Source organism: Ruditapes philippinarum, unplaced genomic scaffold (assembly GCF_026571515.1).
Source record: "Ruditapes philippinarum isolate M1 unplaced genomic scaffold, ASM2657151v2 ctg1835_1_1_1_1, whole genome shotgun sequence".
Taxonomy (NCBI): Eukaryota; Metazoa; Mollusca; class Bivalvia; order Venerida; family Veneridae; genus Ruditapes; species Ruditapes philippinarum.
In genome coordinates this window covers 24,325-48,802 of record NW_026853602.1, presented here as the reverse complement: position 1 = coordinate 48,802, position 24,478 = coordinate 24,325, and the positions used below count along the sequence as shown (strand labels likewise).

The window sequence follows — 24,478 nt, the reverse complement described above, 5'->3', positions numbered from 1 at the left end:
TAATGTATATACCGGCAGTCGTGAAATATAGTGTATATACCGGCAGTCGTGAAATATTGTGTATATACCCGGCAGTCGTGAAATATGTAGTATATATACCGACAGTCGTAAAATATAATGTATATACCAACAGTCGTGAAATATAATGTATATACCACAGTCGTGAAATATAATGTATATACCAGCAGTCATGAAATATAATGTATATACCGGCAGTCGTGAAATATTGTGTATATACCGGCAGTCGTGAAATATAGTATATATACCGACAGTCGTGAAATATAATGTATATACCAGCAGTCGTGAAATATAGTGTATATACCGACAGTCGTGAAATATAGTGTATATACCGACAGTCGTGAAAATATAGTATATTATACCGACAGTCGTGAAATATAGTGTATATACCGACAGTCGTGAAATATAGTATATATACCGACAGTCGTGAAATATAATGTATATACCGGCAGTCGTGAAATATAGTGTATATACCAGCAGTCGTGAAATATAGTGTATATAGTACTATATACCGGCAGTCGTGAGATATAGTGTATATACCAGCAGTCGTGAAATATAGTGTATAAAGTACTATATACCGGCAGTCGTGAAATATTGTGTATATACCAGCAGTCGTGAAATATAGTGTATATACCGACAGTCGTGAGATATAGTGTATATATCGACAGTCGTGAATTATAGTGTATATACCGGCAGTCGTGAAATATAATGTATATACCGACAGTCGTGAAATATAGTATATATACCGGCAGTCGTGAAATATAGTATATATACCGGCAGTCGTGAAATATAGTGTATATACCGGCAGTCGTGAAATATAGTGTATATACCGGCAGTCGTGAAATATAGTGTATATAGTACTATATACAGTCGTGAAATATAGTGTATATACCGGCAGTCGTGAAATATAGTATATATACCGACAGTCGTGAAATATAATATATATACCAGCAGTCGTGAAATATAGTATATATACCGACAGTCGTGAAATATAGTGTATATACCGGCAGTCGTGAAATATAGTGTATATACCGACAGTCGTGAAATATAGTATATATACCGGCAGTCGTGAAATATAGTATATATACCGGCAGTCGTGAAATATAATGTATATACCGACAGTCGTGAAATATAGTATATATATACCGGCAGTCGTGAAATATAATGTATATACCGACAGTCGTGAGATATAGTATATAAACTGGCAGTCGTAAAATATAATGTATATACCGACAGTCGTGAAATATAGTGTATATACCAGCAGTCGTGAAATATAGTATATATACCAGCAGTCGTGAAATATAGTATATATACCGGCAGTCGTGAAATATAATGTATATACCGACAGTCGTGAAATATAGTGTATATACCAGCAGTCGTGAAATATAATGTATATACCGACAGTCGTGAAATATAATGTATATACCGAGCAGTCGTGAAATATAGTGTATATACCGACAGTCGTGAAATATAGTGTATATACCGACAGTCGTGAAATATAGTGTATATACCAGCAGTCGTGAAATATAATGTATATACCGACAGTCGTGAAATATAGTGTATATACCAGCAGTCGTGAAATATAATATATATACCGACAGTCGTGAAATATAGTGTATATACCAGCAGTCGTGAAATATAGTATATATACCAGCAGTCGTGACTTATAGTGTATATACCAGCAGTCGTGAAATATATTATATATACCAGCAGTCGTGAAATATAATGTATATACCGACAGTCGTGAAATATAGTGTATATACCGGCAGTCGTGAATTATAGTGTATGTACCGACAGTCGTGAAATATAGTGTATATACCGACAGTCGTGAAATATAGTGTTTATAACGACAGTAGTGACACAGTAAAAGCATGTTCTTCTATAAACATATAGCATTAATTTAAATACAATAATTACAACAATGCTAGACTATTATATATGTAAACAAAAAGTTTGAGTATTTTTCAAGCATTAAAATATCAGTACATGTATACATATATCATATAAAATTTACTGAAATGGTTGGGTACATGTCTAAAATGTTTGCCTACCTATCCATCGAAGAAATATACCAAAAAAAACATTTGTTTCGGAGTAGTATATTTTAGCCGTCTGATGTAGAAAAATAACATAATCTGCTGTTCATTCAATTTCATTTTTGTTTTTGTCGTAGGAAAAGAAGTAACTGCCGACATGGTTACGTCGACATTTTCATGTTCTTTAATAAAATATCTGGGTTATTTCAGATTTGCATTCGTTGTGTCTGTGGCAGTCGATATTATATTCTCACCTATAATACAAGTAACTGCGCCTGGATTATGTCGACATTTTCAGAGTGTAGGACAAAAGCCCCCCCCCCCCCGGACGAAAGCCCCCCCCCCTGTCTAAAAATGACAAGGTGGACAAAAGCCCCCCCCCCGCATGAAATTTTCACATAGGACAAAAGTCCCCCCATCAAAAATACAGGTAGGACAAAAGCCCCCCCCCCCATCTTTTTTCACACGCACAGGTGCTCAAATTCATCAAATTTCACACAAACTTTTAAATAAAAATGAAAAGAATTTGTTTTAATGTTTATTTATGTATATATTGAAGTGATAACAAAGTTTATGATAAAAAATTAAATAATGCATGCATGCGATACCGAATTCATAGCTTTTCATATACACAACAAGGGTCAGAAGAGTAGAAATGTTTAATCACTTTTGTAAAGGGATCAAATTAATATCCTAAGCACTATGTCACCTACATGTGATGTTCATACATATCTTTTAAACACATGAAAAACACAACTTTAATACACTATATGTAAATTTGATTGACAAAGGGGGGGGGGGGCTTTTGTCCTACCTTTACTTTTTTATGGGGGGGGGGCTTTTGTCCTATGTGAAAATTTCATGGGGGGGGGCTTTTGTCCACCTTGTTATTTTTAGATGGGGGGGGCTTTCGTCCGGGGGGGGGGCTTTTGTTCGTATCCCACATTTTCATGTTACAATTAGTATAGTGTAATTCGTTTGCTATAGATAGTTAAATTATTTTGCCTATGATAAAGAGTCGGCATATGCATTTGATCATTATATCCAATATACCTAAACAAATTCTTCGATAAATCGCAACATTATTTTGCTAGATTTACCTAGGTGCACCCTACCCCCACCCGAAACACGCAATAAAGTGGCAAATCCCAAATTCAATAATTACGATACTTGTGAGAGAATGTTGTTTGATTTGTATAACTTCAAGCTTATGGTCCCTAGAAACGTTTGAACACCTACAATACGAAAACAATTACAATATGAAGGCACTTGAACACCTACAATATACAGGTAGAAGACAGTAAGACAAACTTGGATACCTACAATACGGAGGTAGAAACACTTGAACACCTACATAATGAAGGTAAAACCACTTTAACATCCTCGTTAGAATATGCGGCTGTTTAATACAAGAAAGATAACTATTGCATTAATTAATTTTGATAAAACTGTACGAGTTGTCTTTAGTTGAATAAGCAGGTTTGAGACGCCCCCTCCTTTATTAATTACAGAAACAACACACGCGTGTTCTGCTATGTGTGAATATCAGGGGGAATATTTATCTATATAATATACATATATAACATAGGAGCAAGATAGTGAAGATTCTTACATAATTTGGTGTAGAATCCATAATAACAATGGTCGTTATCTGGTTGGTCGTTATCTGGTAACGATTTCGGGATTATTTATTTCTCTAAAATATGAGCAGATGATTCAGGTACGACATTATCATTATTCATATTTGTTTTAATATTTCTCATATTAATTATGACTTGTACATAAATTCCAACGGAGCTATATACATGATTACATTATATTATATCATTTTATTTTATTAACGGTTTATTTGATTTTTACTTTATCTAATCATAACAATTATGTTGTTTTTGTTTTTTTCTATACATTATTGTCAAATTTAAATGTTTTAATTTGTAGACTTAAATTTTGTATATTACTATCCTTTCCAACGTTTAATATTTTGTTGTAACATAGTTATTATATCGAAAAGAATAAAAGTTATTAAGACACTTTTATCCTTTATTTTCTATAAGTAACATTAACAATTATTATTTAAAATGTTGTAACAAATAAACATTATGTTTCTGAAGTAAATATATACACGTCCAAAGTTAGATTGTGGGGTATTTTTGTCCTGGGTCAGAATGTCGATAGATAAAAGTAAATTAAGTAAGAAAAGTAAGAAATAAGGATTGTATAGCATCCCACACAATCCAACTAAAACAAACTCTGTGTAAACTCAGTACAATAATCACATTACATTTTGTTGTTAACTTCGTTGCTAAAGAAATATTGCGTTAATCTATTGTTTTTAATTACAAAATTTACGAGAGAAATATCAACGTTTATCTTTTCATTCAAGCTTTTTATAAAAGAAAAATATGCGTGCATATAACAACAACAACGACAAGGAAAGTAGTAGGTAACATGTGGTGTTTTATTGAACCGCGTCCAACAGTTGTGTTTATAGGATTGTAACGTCATCATCATCAAATGCCATTATTATTGTTGTTGTTGTGTTTGATTAAAAAAAAAAAAATTCTGTCATAGATATTTTACAGCTGGTGTTTCAAATCTTGATTAATATTAAATTCTTTTTTTTTTTCCTTTCCTTAGTTGTAAAATATCGCTAGTACAGAAATCAAACTGAACGTTATGGAAAGGTAAACATATCTTATTTACTTGACCCCATACACACAGACAAACAACACGATAATGCTCTAACTACTAAAGAACGTTAAAATGTGGATGTCAAAATGTACAATAACTAAACACAAATATTTTATCATTTCTCAATGTTTGAACATATACATCTATCATATGACAATATATATGACACACGTCACCATCTGAGTTTGCCTCGAGGCAGTTTCTTATTTTTTTATAACATGCATCAAAATACACCATACTACAACAATGGTATATTTTGTTTTCATTTTTCATTCGATTATTTCCAAAGTGTTAAACTGGTGATAAATTATTGTGTATCTTTATTGACTATGAAAAGTGTTTTGATAAAATTGATCGATAATACTTATGGCAAAAATTGTTATCTGAAAATGTAAGATGTACACTTGTGAAATGTACTATAATGTTAGATATAAGGATCTCTTTCAAACTTCTTCACCTCCGACATAAGATTGAAGGAGGGAGATCTATGGAGGGTTATTTATGCCAAAATTACATCTTGCTTTCTTACGTTACATCGTGCTTTCTAACGTGTACATCGTGCTTTTTAACTTGTACATTATGCATTATGACATATACATCTTGCATTCAGACTTTTACATGTTGCTTTCTTACATGCACATTATGCTTTCTGCTGTGTGCGACTTGCTTAATTTTATGTTGATGTCGTTATTTAACGATCATTATTATTCATTTGTTGATCTGGTATATTTAATTTAATAAATTAACCTGCAAGTGTTTGTATTTTGGTCTATTTACTCAGCTTGAATGACGAATGTCATAAGGTAGAATGCGGCATAGCCGAAAGCCGAATGCAGCTAAGCATAATACAACGCGACATCTGGGTGTAATAATATGTGAACACCCGCAAATTATGCTAACAGGTGGCGCTACAGTTATATTCTCGGTAAAGTCCGTATTGCGGTTCGGATTCAGTTTACCAAGTTACGTCCCTTTGTTTAAAATTTCCATTAATTTTGCACTCATGGAGAAAATATACAAAACTATTTAACCAATTTTTATATCTATTAATGAAACTCTGTAGGTCAAATTATATTTCCAGCTGACAATGACAAGTTGCACTTTTCCAAATCAATGGTTTAAGAATTATTTTTTTTTCATCAACAAAATAATTATAAAATAGAACAGTTGCATGTTCAACATTGTTCAAAGTGATTGGGCCATAAAAAAACTTCTTAATAAAATATTTCATCCTCTTGAAAAGTTCTTAAATTTTGACATGGCTTATTTCCAATACCTGTGACCATCCACAACATTTTTAATGTGTTTTTATTAATAAGGACATTTTCTTGCCTATTTTCAAACTAATTTTGTACACACGTTAGATTTTTTAAATTCAAACTTGTCAAAAAAATGTCTTTTTCACTAAGTTGAAAATTATTCACTAAGATGCTTTATGAATACGGACAGGGTTCTTGTTCACAGTGTCAGCTTAAAACTGAAGGAACTGCTGCCAAAATCAGCTGATTCTGAGAAAAAAAAAATGTCAAAACTGTCTAGTCTGTCTAGACTAGACAGTTTTGCCTTTTTTTCTTTTGCAGAGGCACGGGCTACCTCTCTTCATTTGAATTTTTATATCACAGGTACCCTCTCATTTTTTAACACATACGTACCTACAAGGCACGACATAGGATTTTATTTGCGTTAATCATTAAGTATGTAATATTTACATAAAAGTAAGAAATATTACATACCTATTTAACGATTAACGCAAATAAAAGCATATGTTGTGCCATGAGGGTACGCTGCAAAACCGAAAGTAGGGTGTTTTTATGAATTTTACATTTATTTTTGACAATATACTGCCATTTGTCCGAAGATGATATGTAAACGAACATATTAGATATGTATGATGCATTTATAATCAAGCCCACGGTTCATTGCAGCCCGAAAAGTATGACGAGGTGATGGGCGAGGCAAGACATGTCGATTTTTTTGTAACTTATTGTGAAGTTGCATTACATGAAAAACGGACACATGACAAATCAGCACATAAATAAAACATTCTTGTGTTCCGTGGTATATATCTTTTGTACGTGTCAAACCCCGTTTCCTTATTACATTGAAATTTTACTGGATTGTTAACCATCGCTGGTTTGTTTTTAGCAGAGAATGACCTGTGCATGTGTAAAGAGGGTACCGTTTGAGCAGATTTCGCAAAGAGGGTACCGATATAGATATGCACCGTGGAAATATAATTTGACCTACAGAGTTTCATTAATAAATATAAAAATTGGTTAAATCGTTTTGTATATTTCCTCCATGAGTGCAAATGGAAATTTTAAAACAAAGGGACGTAACTTGGTAAACTGAATCCGAACCGCAATACGGACTTTACCGAGAATATAACTGTAGCGCCACCTGTTAGCATAATTTGGGTGTCACATGTTATTACACCAGATGTCGCGTCGTATTATGCTTGCTGCATTCGGCTTTCGGCTATGCGTCATTCTACCTTATGACATTTTTCATTCAAGCACGTAGACCCAAATAGTTAAGTTATTGAATTAATATACCAGATCAACAAATGAATAATAATTGATCGTTAAATAACGATATCAACATACAATTAAGCAAGACGCACACAGCAGAAAGCATACTAGTAATGTGCATGTAAGAAAGCAACATGTAAAGTCAGAATGCAAGATGTACAAGTCAGAATGCAAGATGTACAAGTCAGAATGCAAGATGTACAAGTTAGAAAGCACGATGTAACGTAAGAAAGCAAGATGTAATTTTGGCGTTAATATTCTTCCATAGAGATCCGAGTCCACCTTTGATCTTTATATTGTCCGTGAACGATCTCATAGATAATATAAACAGTAACCTAAGTGATATATTTACAGTAAATGAGCTGAAGTTATTCCTTATACTATTCGCAGATGATCAGGTACTCTTTGCAAAATCTCCTGAAACCCTTCAGTCAATGCTAAACGATGTTGAGAATTACTGTAAATTATGGGGCCTGAAAATTAATGTTTCAAAGACAAAAGCTATGATATTCGAAAAGGGTAGACATACCAAGTATGTATTTTACATATATAATACAGCAATAGAGGTCGTTCAATCATTTAAGTACTTGGGTATCACTTTGCTCAAAAACAGTAATTGACACCGAACACAAAAATGTGTAGCACAACACGCATCTTTTGCGCTGCATAAACTTTTTTTTTAATCTTTAAAAATATAGAAATAACGGTCGCACAGAAATGTAATTGTTTGACTCATAGGTTGGTTCCATACTAAATTTTGGCTCAGAAATATGGGGTATGCATAAGGCAGCTGACATCGAACTTGTACACAATGAGTTTCTAAAACGAGTAGTCTGTGTAAAAAGGTCGACTTATTTAACGGCATTATATGGTGAACTAGGACGATTTCCACTTCATATATACAGAAAAATAAATATGATCAAATATTGGATAAAAATCTTGAAACAAAATGATTTATCTTTAATAAAGAAAACGTATTTATTTTTAAAATCCGATACAGACCGGGGTTATACGTACCGAAATAATAACTGGGCTTCTCACATTAAAACATTACTGACTGAGATTGGGCTAATGTATATATGGAATGAACAATTCGAAATTGACATTCCTTTTAATATGATTAAACAACGGCTTTTCATACAATCTTGGTACTCCGATACAAATAACTCTAGTCGTTTAAAATGTTATTGTATATTCAAACATAAATTCGAGTTTGAAAATTATTTGAGTGTCATAACGGAAAATAAATATAGAATGGCGATGTCAAGATTTAGTTTCTGCACATGAGTTATTTATCGAAACCGGAAGATATTACAACATTCATCTGCAAATCGTGTAATATGCGACAACCGGAAACAGTTACATAGCTTATATTTCGTTTCGGTAAGATGTGTGATACTAGGTTGAATACTGAGGCATTATAACCATATATAATTACATTGCATTATCAGTATGATAACTCAAATGAAATTTAAATATGAAATATGTATAAAACAATTATATAAATGTGTTTTTTTGTTGTTATGCTTAAATACTTATTGCTCTAAGGTCACCTCTGATATAATGTTAATATAATCATATAGAAATATAATCATATAGAAGCTTATACATGTATATGAAACCATTTAACTTGAATTAAATTATGTCTCTTTTATGATATATGAATGTACATTTGTCATAATCATGTATCATATGTTTGTAAATATTTCATGTTGTATGTGTTGTAATCGCTACGGAAGCGTCCTGGTGCCAATTTAACATATTCTATAAAAAAGATAACTCCTACGTAGGACTTTGTAACTCCTACGTAGGACTTTATAACTCCTACGTAGGAGATAAAAAAGCCTAATTAGGAGTTTATAACTCCTACGTAGGACTTTGTAAGTCCTACGTAGGACTTTATTAGACCTACGTAGGACTTTATAACTCCTACGTAGGAGATATAAAAACCTCATTAGGAGTTTTAAAGTCCTACGTAGGACTTACAAACTCCTACGTAGGAGTTAAAAAGCCTAATTAGGATTTTATAACTCCTATACGTAGGACTTTTTAAGTCCTACGTAGGACTTTATAACTCCTACGTAGGAGATAAAAACCCCTAATAAGAGTTTTAAAGTCCTACGTAGGAGTTTAAAAGTCCTATGTAGGAGTTTATAACTCCTACGTAGGACTTTTTAAATGTTCTTCTACGTAGGAGTTATAAACTCCTACGTAAGAGTTATAAACTCCTAATTAGGCTTTTTTATCTTAGGAATTATAAAGTCCTACGTAGGAGTTTTAGAGTCCTACGTAGGAGTTACAAAGTCCTACGTAGGAGTTTAAAAGTCCTTCGTAGGAGTTTAAAAGTCCTACGTAGGAGTTTTAAACTCCTAATTAGGCTCTTTGTCCTACGTAGGACTTATAAAGCCCTACGTAGGAGTTACAAAGTCCTACGTAGGACTTAAAAAGTCCTACGTAGGAGTTATAAAGTCCTACGTAGGAGTTATAAAGTCCTACGTAGGACTTATAAAATCCTACTCCTAATGAGGCTTTTTAATCTCCTACGTAGGAGTTATCTTTTTTATAGAACATGTTAAATTGGCACCAGGACGCTTCCGTAAATCGCTGAAAAGCGGAAATAAAGAGTATATCATCATTGGCCATCAATCAATAAATTTGAAAAGTACTGTCCGTTACTTCTAAAAAGAATATCTGTAACCTTGCTAAATACTTATATTTCGCAAATAAGAAAAGAATTGTGTAAACAATACACTAGTATGTTATCAGTACTAAAAAAAAATATTCTTTGTTTATTTCCACATACATGTTTTTCCTGAAAATGTTGTTATCAGTAAACTTTGTTGTTCTGTCCTTGTTATGACATGTCGTCAATATATTCCATGCCTACAACGGATAAACATTGATATTAACAGTTTTACTTAAAATTTAGATATTTCGTTCTTCTGAAAAATGTGTAATCAGTATATTTTGTATTAAAGATAAAATGCTTTTGCTTTATACTTTACGAAAGAATTAGAAATCTTTGTTCTTCTAGAAAACATGTTCACCATTACTCTCACTGCGTATAACATAATTAACATTTTTTCCCTCCATTTTGGCTATAAACATTGTATAATATGGTTAAGGCTAAATAAAATTTATGTTGTGCTATGTTATGTTATATTTTGTTGCCAATTGTTACAACATTTATCACTGTCCTATAAACACGACTTTAAATTGTTAATCCCTATAAACACGGCTTTTATTATTGCTAATTATTGCTCCCTTAAACTTTGCTTTCAATTGTTGTAACCTTAAAAAATGAAAGCGTAATTGTTTAAATGGTGTAGGCCTCGAATCCATGACACGTGTTAGGTCTGACGGATCAAGTCACGTGATCGAATTTGTTAGGTAATGGAACTTGTGTGCCTGGAAACAATCTGACTTAATTAAGATTTAACCATGTCACGAATTCGAATTTGTTCGGTCCTTGCACGTGGTCTGACCAATCATGCTAATTGTTTGAACCTGTTCGGTAACGGCGGAATGTCTGATTTACATCACGTAATACCTATTCGTAAATTTAGTTATTCCTTTTGTTTTGTTTGTTGTGTTTTTTTTTCTTGTTTTTTTTGTTTTGTTTTTTTTTGGTGGGGTGTTTTTTTCTTTGTTTTTGTTGTTTTCTTTTGTAGAATTCTACATTAACTATTTACTTCCATTAAAAACCCCACAAACTATGGCGAAATATCAGTGAAAAATGTAGTAAAATATGTGTTACTGTATCGTAACATTTCAATTGTATCTTATATTTTCAAATTGTTTATCTTTTCAGATTTGTTTCCGAAGATGACTAAAAAAACTAAAACCGGAAGAAATCCCACAAATATACAACATTCGTCGACATTTCAGTATATGATCATTCTTATAGTTTTAAGTGTATTGAACATTTCTGTGTTTGTCGGCTTCAGAAATCCCTCTGTACCACTTCATTGTTCACCGGATACTTTGTTACAAGTTGTCTCCCTTTATCTCGGTAATAATGGGCAGACGACACTGAGAAAGTTACTCCCACAAGAATGTTCTAATTTAAATGAGAAGTCAGAGGTTGAACTTCAGTCGTCTGTTCGTCAATTTTTATCATCATGTAAACATTCTGATCAGAGGAAAACCAAACTGGTAGATAGAGAGCCGCTAATTACTCTGTTTACAACGTTTGCTGACCACTTTCATACGGACGCGGAAAAACTTAGTGTTCATAATAATACTCTTGTTAACTGGGCCTCATTCAAATCTTCTGTTAACTTAATTCTGTTTTCAAGTGACGAGTACTGGAACAAAGTTGCACAATCGTTCGGATGGGACGTGATCAAACCTTTGATAGAAAACAACGGTACAAAACCTCCTGTGTTACAAGATATGTTTAGCTTGGCTATGTCGAGATATAATACAAAATGGTATGGATATGTTAACGCTGATATTTTATTTACAAGAGATTTAATTTTGAATTTAGAAACTCTAACACAGATATATAATACTTCAAATACAAGAATACTTCTGACAGGCCGCCGGACAAATGTTGATAATCTAACAAGACTTGATCCAAAGTCAGACATGGACATCAATCAACGAGCTAAACAGTTTGGTCAGCTTTATAAAGAAGACGCAGAGGATTTTTTCATCACTACTAGCTCGTTTCCATGGAAACGGATACTTCCGGTTGTCGTTGGTCGCCCTGGTTACGATAACTGGTTAGTCGGTGAAGCCAGGTGTCGTCTTAACACAACAGTAATCGATGTCACACGAACGCTCCTAGCATTTCACCAGACAACCAAAAAGGGAGGTAACAATGAGGGTCATTTCCATAAAGACAGTGATTATAATTACAATATATTTAAGAAAAATAAATTGATTCCAAATTTCTTAGCAGGCCTTACAGATTGTATTGTATATTATACATATAGAACTTTCTGTGATACAATTGAAATTGCCAAAAGGACACATTTTGGACCATTATGTGACTGTAGATATAAACCTAGTCGGCGTGTGTGAGATAAACTTTAATAAGATAAAATTCTGCTCACGGAGAAATCACATCCTTCCAGAACATATATTTGTGATCTTAATACGTTAAAGATGGTTGTGTTATTTAAGTGCCAGGGAATATTGTTCCGTCCATTTTGTATACAGCAATTACAATTGTACCAATATTGAAGATGTATGTTATTGTTGACAACAACAATCTTGTGTGTGTCTAATGTATCTGGATTTTGATTTCACGATTAGTAACATGACAGTCAGTTATTTACCAATATGTTCATTCAATAAAACACATTATGAACGTTTCTGATTATATAATACCTTACCTTTTATATTATACTTATATATTCTACCCATTTTCTACACTGCTTCAAATCATATTTTTATATAAATATACTGATTAAACAATATGTTGAAAACCATTTTCTTGTTCTACAAGAACGTATACAGTATCTTACATTAGGCACAGCTATTTGTTATTAGACACGCTAATATTTTTACTTAATATTCTGCTAATTCTGTGTGTGTGTGTGTGTGTGTGTGTGTGTGTGTGTTTGTGCGCGAGCGCGCGCGTACACGTGCGTATGTGTGCGCGCGCTTGCTCGCTCTCGTTTACCTAACCTTGCCAGGTCAGTGTCAACTTAACCAATGCAAAATGAGGTTTAACCTACATTGTGAGGTATAAAAAGTGCTACCCGTCAACTGAATAAAGAGCAAGTATCTCACACTGTTAGATAAAAAACAAGTTGCATACATGCGTGTGTGCGAGTGTGAAGAATTGTAACAGATATCCCATTGTATGTGACTAGGATACCGATATATAACAAAATAATCTAGCATGTGATTTTTTATTCTAAGCTCATAAGTAAGATATATAGGCAATTGTTAATAAGGTATACCCGAGTTTCTTTTCATTTGAACAATATACAATAAATGGTGCCGGTAGAAGAAATTTTCCAAGTTATATAGAACATGAGTGTTTAGCTCAGATCAAAGGAAGAAACCGCGATGTTTGCCTGTAGGATCAAATGTATTTAGCAGCTGCCAACAAGATGTTTTATATACACTTAAAACATTGCTGAGATAAAAGAATCAGACGAACCAAGTTTAATGTCGGAAGAATTTTGCCGCCATTTTGCAACAAAACTGTCACTTTTTTTTTGTTCTTGTATTACAAAATATTTATGTATTTAAAGAAATTACATGAAAATAAAAATGTTCATTTTCATGAAATGTTGTTACATACCATTTATATTTTGGTGGCTGAATACATAAATTACTTAAACGGCTGAATGCAATATATTTAAACTTTAATGGCAGAATGCATAATATTTATATCATTTTGATTGCTAAATGCACAATTTCTTATATTTTGACGGATGAGATATTATATTTATATTTTGATGGCTTAATCATTTTATTTAATTGATGACTGAAAAACAAATATCCTTATTTTGATACTGAATGTACAAATTTAAAATCTATGTGAATGAAAATTTTTTTTATGCTGAATTTCACAATATGCTAATGTAAAAATTTTTTAAATTTATGGCTGAATTTCAAAATTTATGTTCTGAATGTACAATATGTATATCTGAATGTACAATATTTATATCTATATCTTCATGTCTGAATGTACAATATTTATATCTTCATGTCTGAATGTACAATATTTATGTCTGAATGTACAATATGTATGTCTGAATGTACAATATTTATATCTTCATGTCTGAATGTACAATATTTATATCTTCATGACTGAATGTACAACATTTATATCTTCATGTCTGAATCATTGATGACTGAATACACAATACTTGTACATGTATTTTAATTTGATGGCTGACTACAATATTTATATTGTCTATTTCTCACTCAAGTCAATGATCATGGAGTCACGGCCATATTTCTCCATATAACAACATAACATGTCACAACCATGTTCCCTCATATGTCGCCATTACAGGTTACAACCATGTTCCCTCATATGTCGCCATTTAAGGTCACAACCATGTTCCCTCATATGTCGCCATTTAAGGTTACGACCATGTTCCCTCATATGTCGCCATTAAGGTCACAACCATGTTCTCTCATATGTCGCATTTACAGGTTACGACCATGTACCCTCATATGTCGCCATTACAGGTTACGACCAAGTTTCCTCATATGTCGCCATAAAAGGTCACAACCATGTTTCCCCGTATGTCGCCATTAAAGGTCACAACCATGTTCTCTCATATGTCGCCATTACAGGTTACGACCAAGTTTCCTCATATGTCGCCATAAAAGGTCACAACCATGTTTCCCCGTATGTCGCCATTAAAGGTCACAACCATGTTCTCTCATATGTCGCCATTACAGGTTACGACCAAGTTTCCTCATATGTCGCCATAAAAGGTCACAACCATGTTTCCTCGTATGTCGCCATTAAAGGTTACGACCTTTTTTTTCTTCATATGACGTCATTAAAGGTTACGATCGTGTTCCTCATGTGACGTCATTAAAATTACGACCCTGTTCCCTCATATGACTTTATTAAAGTTTACAACCATGTTCCCTCATATGACGTCATTACAGGTTACGGCTATGTTTTTGGACACCGTTACAATTAACGAAGACGTTTCGCCCTCAGTCATCTTGAACGTCGGTAGTTCTAATCAGATGCTCGCTTGTGCCGGAAATAATATACAGAGGGGCACCTGAGGTCTTCCTTGACTTTAACTCCTATTACAAAAATAAACAAACAAAAGAGATGACTATTTATGGCCAGGTTTTTTCATATGGCACCAATACAGGTTACGACCATATTTCCTCATATGGCACCAATACAGGCTATATGTACACTACATATCACAATATACCGGTCCTTGAACATGAACACTACATATAAGATCATATATTTCATTTTACATGAACACTACATATAAGATCATATATTTCATTTTACATGAACACTACATATAAGATCATATCGGTCAATGTACATATGCACTACATAAAACACCATTCCCGTCATTATATATGTGCACTGCATATAATATACCAGTCATTATACATGCTCACTACATATAACACCATACCGTCAATAATAAATGTACAACACGTATATACGAAAACAACATATCGACGAACATTACAACATATACAGTATTTGGAGAACATTAATACTATCGGATTATTGAATCACTTTTCGTCCGAATGTTTGCATGTACATCACAGAACAAATGAACTCACTTCAGTCACTTATATCAATTGATTTTCTTGTAGCATCTATAAGACTGATGTCTAAAGATCGAGATGTTATTTCTGGAAACCATACAATGATCAGTTATATAACATAAAACATGAACAGTTTAATGTCTTCAAGATAACGTTGATGTTGCCTAGAACATTGACATATCATCAATACTTTATATTATTAGAATTCTAAATTTTACGATGGCTGTTTTGAAAATACCCCAAATATGATGTGTTAACTAGAATGGTGTTACATGTACATGCTTTTATACAAGATCGAGTGTATATTTTAAGTTCTAAATATTTTTAAAAATGTGAGGTCAGAAATGGCTGTGACATGTACAGGTATATTGATATATATACCGCTATACGACTTACTTTTAGAGTTGTTTACTTGATGCAGCCAATATCCATGTTAGTTCACAGATCATTTGATGCTGCAGTTCAAAGATCACATGACGACACGCAAGCTTGTCTGATGCTAAAGTTCATACATCACGTGACGACTAGCCAGCTTGTCTGATGCTGGAGTTCACAGATCATGTGTTGACTAGTCAGCTTGTCTGATGCTGAAGTTCACAGTTCACGTGACAACTAGCCAGCTTGTCTGATGCTGAAGTTCACAGATCAAGTGACGACTAGCCAGCTTGTCTGATGCTGGATTTCACAGATCACGTGACGACTAGCCAGCTTGTCTGATGCTGAAGTTCACAGATCAAGTGCCGACAAGCCAGCTTGTCTGATGGTGGAGTTCACAGATCAAGTGACGGCTAGCCAGCTTGTCTGATGCTGGAGTTCACAGATCACGTGACGACTAGCCAGCTTGTCTGATGCTGAAGTTCACAGATCAAGTGCCGACTAGCCAGCTTGTCTGATGGTGGAGTTCACAGATCAAGTGACGGCTAGCCAGCTTGTCTGATGGTGGAGTTCACAGATCAAGTGACGGCTAGCCAGCTTGTCTGGTGGTGGAGTTCACAGATCATATGATGACTAGCCAGCTTGTCTGATGCTTGAGTTCACAGTTCACGTGACAACTAGCCAGCTTGTCTGATGCTGAAGTTCACAGATCACGTGATGACTAGCCAGCTTGTCTGATGCTTGAGTTCACAGTTCACGTGACAACAAGCCAGCTTGTCTGATGCTGGAGTTCACAGTTCACGTGACAACAAGCCAGCTTGTCTGATGCTGGAGTTCACAGTTCACGTGACAACAAGCCAGCTTGTCTGATGCTGGAGTTCAAAGATCACGTGACGACTAGCCAGCTTGTCTGTTGCCCGAGTTCAAAGATCACGTGACAACTAGCCAGCTTGTCTGATGGTGGAATTCAAATATCACGTGACGACTAGCCAGCTTGTCTGATGGTTGAGTTCACAGATCAAGTGACTACTAGCCAGCTTGTCTGATGCTGGAGTTCACAGATCACGTGACTACTAGCCAGCTTGTCTGATGCTGGAGTTCACAGATCACGTGACTACTAGCCAGCTTGTCTGATGCTGAAGTTCACAGATCATGTGACGACTTGCCAGCTTGTCTGATGCTGGAGGCCGAACTCGGTGTCCATTTTCGGGCTCGAGCCCAAGGAGAAGGGTAAAATATGAGCATTGAATAGTTGCCCTTATGTATTATTACCTATACTATGTTAAAGATCATAAACAATAAAAAATAAATCGTATCATAACCGTTTTAGTGTGCATCAAAATTTTATTTATGTGAAAATTAACGTATCTAGTTTCTAGGTATAGAAAACTTAATAAAATATACATGTCTTAATGAGAACCAGATATGTTTTAGCTATCTGATATTAAACAAGTTTGTAGATTTCACATTCTGTAAATTTCCCAAGCTGTAAAACGTGATATAACAGATGTTCAGGTAGACATTAGCTCACATTTAACTATCAAAACAACTTGTCAACATAGACAAATATTTTAAAGGTTGTTACCGATACGGAAAAATAGATGGGACTCATCAGCTTACGTTAGTGTCGCAGCAGTATATTTACTATTTACTTATACATGTAGTACATAAATGTTGTATAGATGTGAACTTCTGTGATGCTTGTATTATCACAGATTTAAGTATAGGTTAGTGTGTAATAATACGCATTAACAAAATCGGTCAAGCCTCTATCTCCTCCCTAATATAATGCATTATTGAAATGTGTTAGACTGGTTAGACGACAGATTAAGTAAATTTTATTTAGTTAGTACACATTAACAAAAGTTAGACTTAGCAGAAATTTGAAAAATACTTCAATGTGATTGGACAAAAAATAATGTTGATCATTAATAACAAGCAGTGGTATTATAAAATCTAATTAATGATCAACATTATTTTTTGTCCAATCACATTGTAGTATTTTTCAAATTTCTGCTAAGTCTAACTTTTGTTAATGTGTACTAACTAAATAAAATTTACTTAATCTGTCGTCTAACCGCAGTCTAACAAATTTCAATAATGCATTATATTAGGGAGGAGTTAGAGGTGTGATTTGCAATATAAAGGTTAGCAAAACAATTCCAACAGAGAAACAAGAAAAGCATTGATGCAAAGCATCAAAGGGCGACGCCAAAAGAATTTGATCCAGGTTTGCACCTAAATACTTAACAAAAGACGTGTACTTTATAGCAGTACCATTTCATGTGACCTGGAGGCTTGGCCCAGTTTATGTTGAAACTTAAACCAAAAAGAATAGACTCTGTCTTGCCAAGATGCAAAGACAATTTATAGTCAATAAAACAATCTTAAGATTTACTTTACCAGATACAAGGATACCTGAGTCATCATCATATAATGACAGGCACAAGTATCACACCTGGGAAGAAAAAATATGACCAGATTAATAAAAAATCTGTGTTCATCTTAAAAGTGCAAAAACCAAAAAATAAAATGTAAATAATGACCCCCTTTAAAAATATACTATTAACTTTAAGTATATTTTTAAAGGGGGTCATCATTTACATTTTTTTTTTGGTTTGTGACACTTTTAAGATGAACACAGGTTTTTTTATCAATCTGGTAATATTTTTTCTTCCCAGGTCTGATACTTGTGCCTGTGCATATAATAAAAGCTTATTGCTTAGGGTTGCAGACATGTCATTGACATATATTAGACATAAAAGAGGACCTAAAATAAACATCAGGGGGACACCATAGGTATTCAGAGAGAAGGAGTACCAGCCACATTCACCAGCTGCTATCAGAGATAAGACTTGAACCATGCAAGAATGTCATTACATATGGCAGATGCTTGAAGTTCCATGAAGAAGAAGAAAAAAGAACTTCTTCATGTGCAGTATAGTGTGATCAACTGTACCAAATGCTTTTTGTAGATTTAAAAGTATCACGCAATACTGCCTTTGTCCATTTCAAATTAAATGCAATCTATTAAATGAATCAAACATGTGTCAGTTGAAAAACCACTTCTAAACCCTGACTGAAACTGCCTGACCATGACTCGAACCCATGACTTTCAAAAGACCAACTGAGCTATCCGGCCGGCTACACATTTTCTCTATAATAATGAAACAGTTCTAAACCTAAACCTTTTTCCCCACTATATTGATTCATGTACTTGAATTTCTGATGTTTTATTATTACAGAGCATAGTAAATTAAACTAATGGTTATTTGCAGTAACAGGATGAGAAAAACTTTCAGCTTGACCAGAACTCAAACCTGTGACCCACAGAATAATGTACCGCGGCTGTAGCGATTGAGCTATCTGGCCGCTTACACATTTTCTCCCCTAAATAGTGAACAGTTCTAAACCGTGACAGATATTTAGATTTTTAAATTAACAGATAATTAATTCTTAATTAATAAATAAGAGAAAAAAACCTTACATACTCATAGTCTTAATTAAAATAACAATTTATATAATTATTATTGTATAATTATTTTTACTAAAAAGGGCTAAGACAGTTATTGGTTATGCCATTATTTATAACAGGTCAATTTGAAAGTGAATATAACTGTGCTAATACATGTACAATATCTATAAGAAATTTTATGAAGGCTGATTTGTATTTTACATCAAGGGCACCGGGCGAAAACATGAAAATGCAACAAACGAACCACTTTGTGGTAGATTGTATTTTCATGTTTTCATCTGGCGCCCGGTTACTTTTTGTACTTGGTTGGTTTTCATGTGGCACAAATCACCCACTATAAAATTTAGTGTACAAATTTATTCAAGGACAAGTATCAATCTACTCTATGAAAAGTCTGTTGTCGGGTTGACTCAGGAGACCTGGAGGTTGAGACCGGTGTCCCTCCATTACAAACAGATAAGGCAGAAGCTGTCCTTTTCAAACTATGCACATGTTAGAAAAAAATTAGAATAACTATTCAGAACATGATTTTTTGAGGCTTTATCAATTATATTGCTTGATCCAAGTTTCAGGACATTTTCAATCAATACATGTATTATCATTTATAACTTTAAATGAAAGTCTCATCCCTTTAATAATAATGACATAACTGCAACTCTTTAAATTCAGAAATATTGTAAGTCTCATCATACCAATATACTAAGATATAAATGTATGCACATAACATTAATAATTCCAAGTTTCTATTAAATAAATATGAAATATTGGGTATATAAAGCCAGTAAAAGTATATATATATCAATATTCACTCATCAGGGCCTCTATGCTTTTGATGACCTTACAACTGGTAAATTTTATAAAACAAAAATTGTAAGTAATACCTAAGATAGACAGAAAAGAACAAATAATTTAGTAAACATGAGTTACTTCCCCTTGAAATAAAGAAAACATGAAACCCAAAAGAACACCCTAAACATCAAAATTAAGAAATGTTGCAGGCTCATTTTAATTTATATAATGCCATGCAAATTAATGGTAAAGTATTCATAAAAAAGTAGATGGCCATGTGACAGCAGTAATTGCAGAAAATCGGATAGCTGTCAACATCCGGATACTGGTACACTTTGTAAAAACAACCATTCTGTTCAACAGATAAACGTAATATGGATAAAATCAATAGGATAATCGTTTACAACAGTCCATTACCTATCCTAATACTCATTTGCAGGTGAACTTTCTTCTTGTAGGAAAGTTTTGAAAATATATAAATGAATGAACATCAATGTAGACCACAACGATATTCGAAATCCGGGTTTTAGCATTGTCAATAAAACAAAGGGACAAGCTGTTAATCAGAGCCTGCAATTTCGTGAAAATAATATCACAATGCACATGCTTTTTATATAAAGTTATTAAATACAAATATAACAACATATTTGTTTACTTGATTTTTACGAATCAAAATAAATATAATTAACACAACATGAAATTAACTGCTAATAATAACAGCTCCTTCCATAGGCAAAAATAAAAAGCGTTCCATAATAGACGACGCCGCTCACCGGCGTCGCCAATAATAAGGCTTTCTAAATGTGAGGATACAATCAAATGATTTATTACATAGATAATACATGTAGGGCACGCACAGACAAATGATTACATAGCGACTTTTTTTATATCCTTTTAACTCTAAGAAAAATATCTGTTATAAATTGCTGACAGTCGTGTTTTAACTTTATATTTTCTAGAAAAAGTAACCAAAAAATTATTTTCTTTCACTTGATAGGAATAAATGCATTAACAATCCAATGATATTAAGAATACAATGATTACATTTTTGGCTGGAAAACTCATTGTAAACTGACCCCCTCCACCTGTAAACTGTTTTATAAATAATTAATAATTTCTAATGTATTCTTCTCACATTTTCCATTTATTTTAAAAGGATGTACACATTTCATTAACTCTATTGTTTTTTTTCTACATGTAATTACTGTAGATAAAGGTATAAATTATGTGACATTTCAGTAAAAATGTGCCTGATTATATGTTGAAAGGGCCATTTATTTAGCTTATCTAAATGTGAAATGTTAGAAACTTGACAAGGTGTAGACATCTTGTAGAGCAAAAGGGCGGAGCTATCAGTGATTTAGAGAAATGCCTTGTTTTTGTGAAAAAAATAATGTTGATCATTAAATAGGTTAATGTTTAATAATATGCATTAACAAAAATAATTGGTCGCCTGCCTGCGGCAGGCTTGACCAATTATTTTTGTTAATACTTATTATTAAACACTAACCTATGCATACAGGTCATACAATGACAATGTCAACTAATTATAACAATTTCCGTATTATACGGAACATTCTGTATAACCTATATATGGCATTTCCTTCCTATTGCCTTAAACTGTATTTATACAAAAGAATTATAGCTACATTGTCCTGTCTTCTTCCTTTGTTTAATATCTTCTCTTTCACAATAGAATGTGTTGTACATGTCAGCTTACTGACAACTACATGCTGACAACTACATGCTGACAACTACATGCTGACAACTACATGCGGACAAGAATAGGCTGGCAACTGTCATTAAAGATGAAGATTGTTGTGGTTTTACTTTCATTATATCTACTCAGTGACAACAAGTAAAACAATAGCAACCTCTTTCAGAGAGTTATTGTACGGTCAGACATTTATACCTTCCTCGTATCAATTTAAGTATCAAGTATTATTTTATCTGGGTATGAAGTATTTACTAGGTACATAAGTTTATCAGTAACAGTATGGTGTATTAGCTCAGTGACAACAAGTGTCCCAAAGTGTTAAACAACTCGGAACGTTTATAAATTAGAACATTACTAATGGCATTATGAAACAGAAGCTTTAATTCCAGCATATTACATGTTCTATTCTAACTACACATAACCAACGAAGACACTGTATCTTCTTATTGCTAACTTTTAAATCCAAACGTAAGTCACTTTTTAAATTATTATATACTAAACAACATGTATCATTTGTGAATTAAAACAACACTTTGGTTGGACATTTACATTTCTCCCAGAATGTCTCTCTTTTAATAACCTGAATATCATCACATAAATTATACTTTGTCAATTCCTGAGAACAAATTGTAAAACCGGTGTCAAAAATTGGAATGATTTTTAACTTTTTGAAAAGTGCATTATTATAATGAGCATGTTTATTTTTAAAGCCCTCATAATTCCCGCCTTTTTTCGTCGTCTGGTGCACAGCCAGCACGGTTTCAGTGAGATCTATGACGTCAATGTTCATACCACATATCACGTGACCAACAATCCAATTATCATAAGCGAGACGTCCAATAACTACATCAACAATTTCCTCCCATGGAAAAGCCGCGTTTGTTATAAAATAATCCTCAGCATTAGCACCAAACAATACTCCATTTTCTTTAGATATTTTTTCCAGATTAGAAAATAAATCCGTTGCATTCAGAAGAATATTCACATCGACGTTAACACGTCGTCCGACTAGAAAAATTGGTTTGGACATATCCTTTATGTTTAATATACCTTCAAGTGTATGTGTTAGTTTCTTTGTAAACATGATATCTGCATTAACATAACCAAATAATTTTGAAGTATTATACTTTTTCATCACTGTTTGGAACATCCACTTCAATACTGGAGCACCGCCGCCTCCGTGACGTAAGATGGGCAAAGTTTTGGCGCCAAATAATTTTGCTAATTTTTTATCATCACTGGAATTGGTAAAGACCACAACTTGTATTTTTGGTGAAAGATTTGCCCAATTCTGCAATGTTAATGTATGTAGCCGATCTTTCGATACATCTGGTGTCCATGTTGTAAACAAGGTGATCACTGGGTATGAGTCATGTATCTTAGCCAGACGATTTGCTTTGCTAATTGTACAAGATTTGAATATATCTTTTATGGCATTATTGAAGGATTCTAAGGTGTCTACTTTTTCTTCAAGTTTTCGGCATGATTCTGGTAACGTATCTTCAAATGAAAGTGCGCCATTTTGACGGATATACTTCGCAGCGCCATCTATCACACTGTCCACCGTACATGCCAGGATCTGTCGAGATTTCTGGTGCCAAGATAGTCCAATAAATGTCATATTGAGTATTGTCAAGCATGACAATATAATAATAAACCGGAATGTGAGGCTACTGGAAGACATAGTATCCTAACACTTCTCATCATGACGTCATGGGTAAGTCACGTGTCACTTCTACAATAAAACAATAAATTAGAACAGAACCTTTTAACATTGTCAACTAAGTGTATAAGATATTAAGCTGTTATATATAATTACTGTGTTACATTTATAGTCATACACATCGTTCGTGACAGTAATTAAACTATACAGTACTGATGAAAAAACACATTCACATATATATGTAAATTTTTACGTGAGAAAACATGTTCGTTTGATAACACATACTGTCACACACAACACTTGTTACTAATTAACTATGTTTTCACCACAGAAACATTAAGATTTAATTTCCATTCCGAGAATTACTTTCCGAGAATTATTTTCCTGAAATCAACAATGTTTTATCATCGATTTAACATAAACTACTGTAATGATTAGCCGGTGTGTGCTAAATAACAGTTATAAAGTATTACCACGTTTGTTCATTTGTTACACGTGCGTCAAAGTAGGGGTGAATATTATATATTTCATATAAATTTAAATATCTCAACTTAAGACATCAAATACGTGTGTATTTTAAAATACTGTACTTCTTACACTCATAAAGAATATACTAAAAATTCTACACTACTTACCTGATAAATTCCGTACGTTCCCGGATGTGGAGCAAGTTAACATGTGTATTCCTTAATTACTCCTTCAAACGCACAACTTTGCTATCTATTTAGGAGATAACAACATAAGTGGAACTGTTAGTATCTCAAATCAATATGACGAAATGACATCTCAATGATTGCACTGTGCTAGTTTAGTACACTGTAGTACCACGTTATCGTATAAAATGACGTAATAATACAACTGTCTATTATAACGTGACCGTCGACGTTTTTCACAGGAATGATTAATTGCGTTGAAACTACAACGGGGCCATCTCAAAGTAAATAATAT

General features: G+C 33.4%; 2 protein-coding genes across 2 annotated transcripts; one reads left to right on the top strand and one right to left on the bottom strand.

The window, feature by feature from the left end:
- The first annotated feature begins 3,534 nt into the window (after window positions 1-3,534).
- On the top strand, window positions 3,535-12,711 carry LOC132737307 (uncharacterized). Its single transcript, XM_060724571.1, has 2 exons — window positions 3,535-3,774; window positions 11,088-12,711. Exon 2 carries the CDS (start codon window positions 11,102-11,104, stop codon window positions 12,302-12,304), a length of 1,203 nt encoding a protein of 400 aa, XP_060580554.1. The 5' UTR covers window positions 3,535-3,774; window positions 11,088-11,101; the 3' UTR covers window positions 12,305-12,711.
- Window positions 12,712-21,672: 8,961 nt separating this feature from the next.
- Window positions 21,673-24,478, bottom strand: LOC132737306 (uncharacterized). Its single transcript, XM_060724570.1, has 2 exons — window positions 24,166-24,478; window positions 21,673-23,602 (listed from the first exon to the last, which is right to left on the bottom strand). Exon 2 carries the CDS (start codon window positions 23,549-23,551, stop codon window positions 22,388-22,390), a length of 1,164 nt encoding a protein of 387 aa, XP_060580553.1. The 5' UTR covers window positions 23,552-23,602; window positions 24,166-24,478; the 3' UTR covers window positions 21,673-22,387.

Coding starts and splice junctions, on each gene's coding strand:
- LOC132737307 (XM_060724571.1), top strand. CDS start 11,102: ATGACTAAAAAAACTAAAACCGGAAGAAATCCCACAAATATACAACAT.
- LOC132737306 (XM_060724570.1), bottom strand. CDS start 23,551: ATGTCTTCCAGTAGCCTCACATTCCGGTTTATTATTATATTGTCATGC.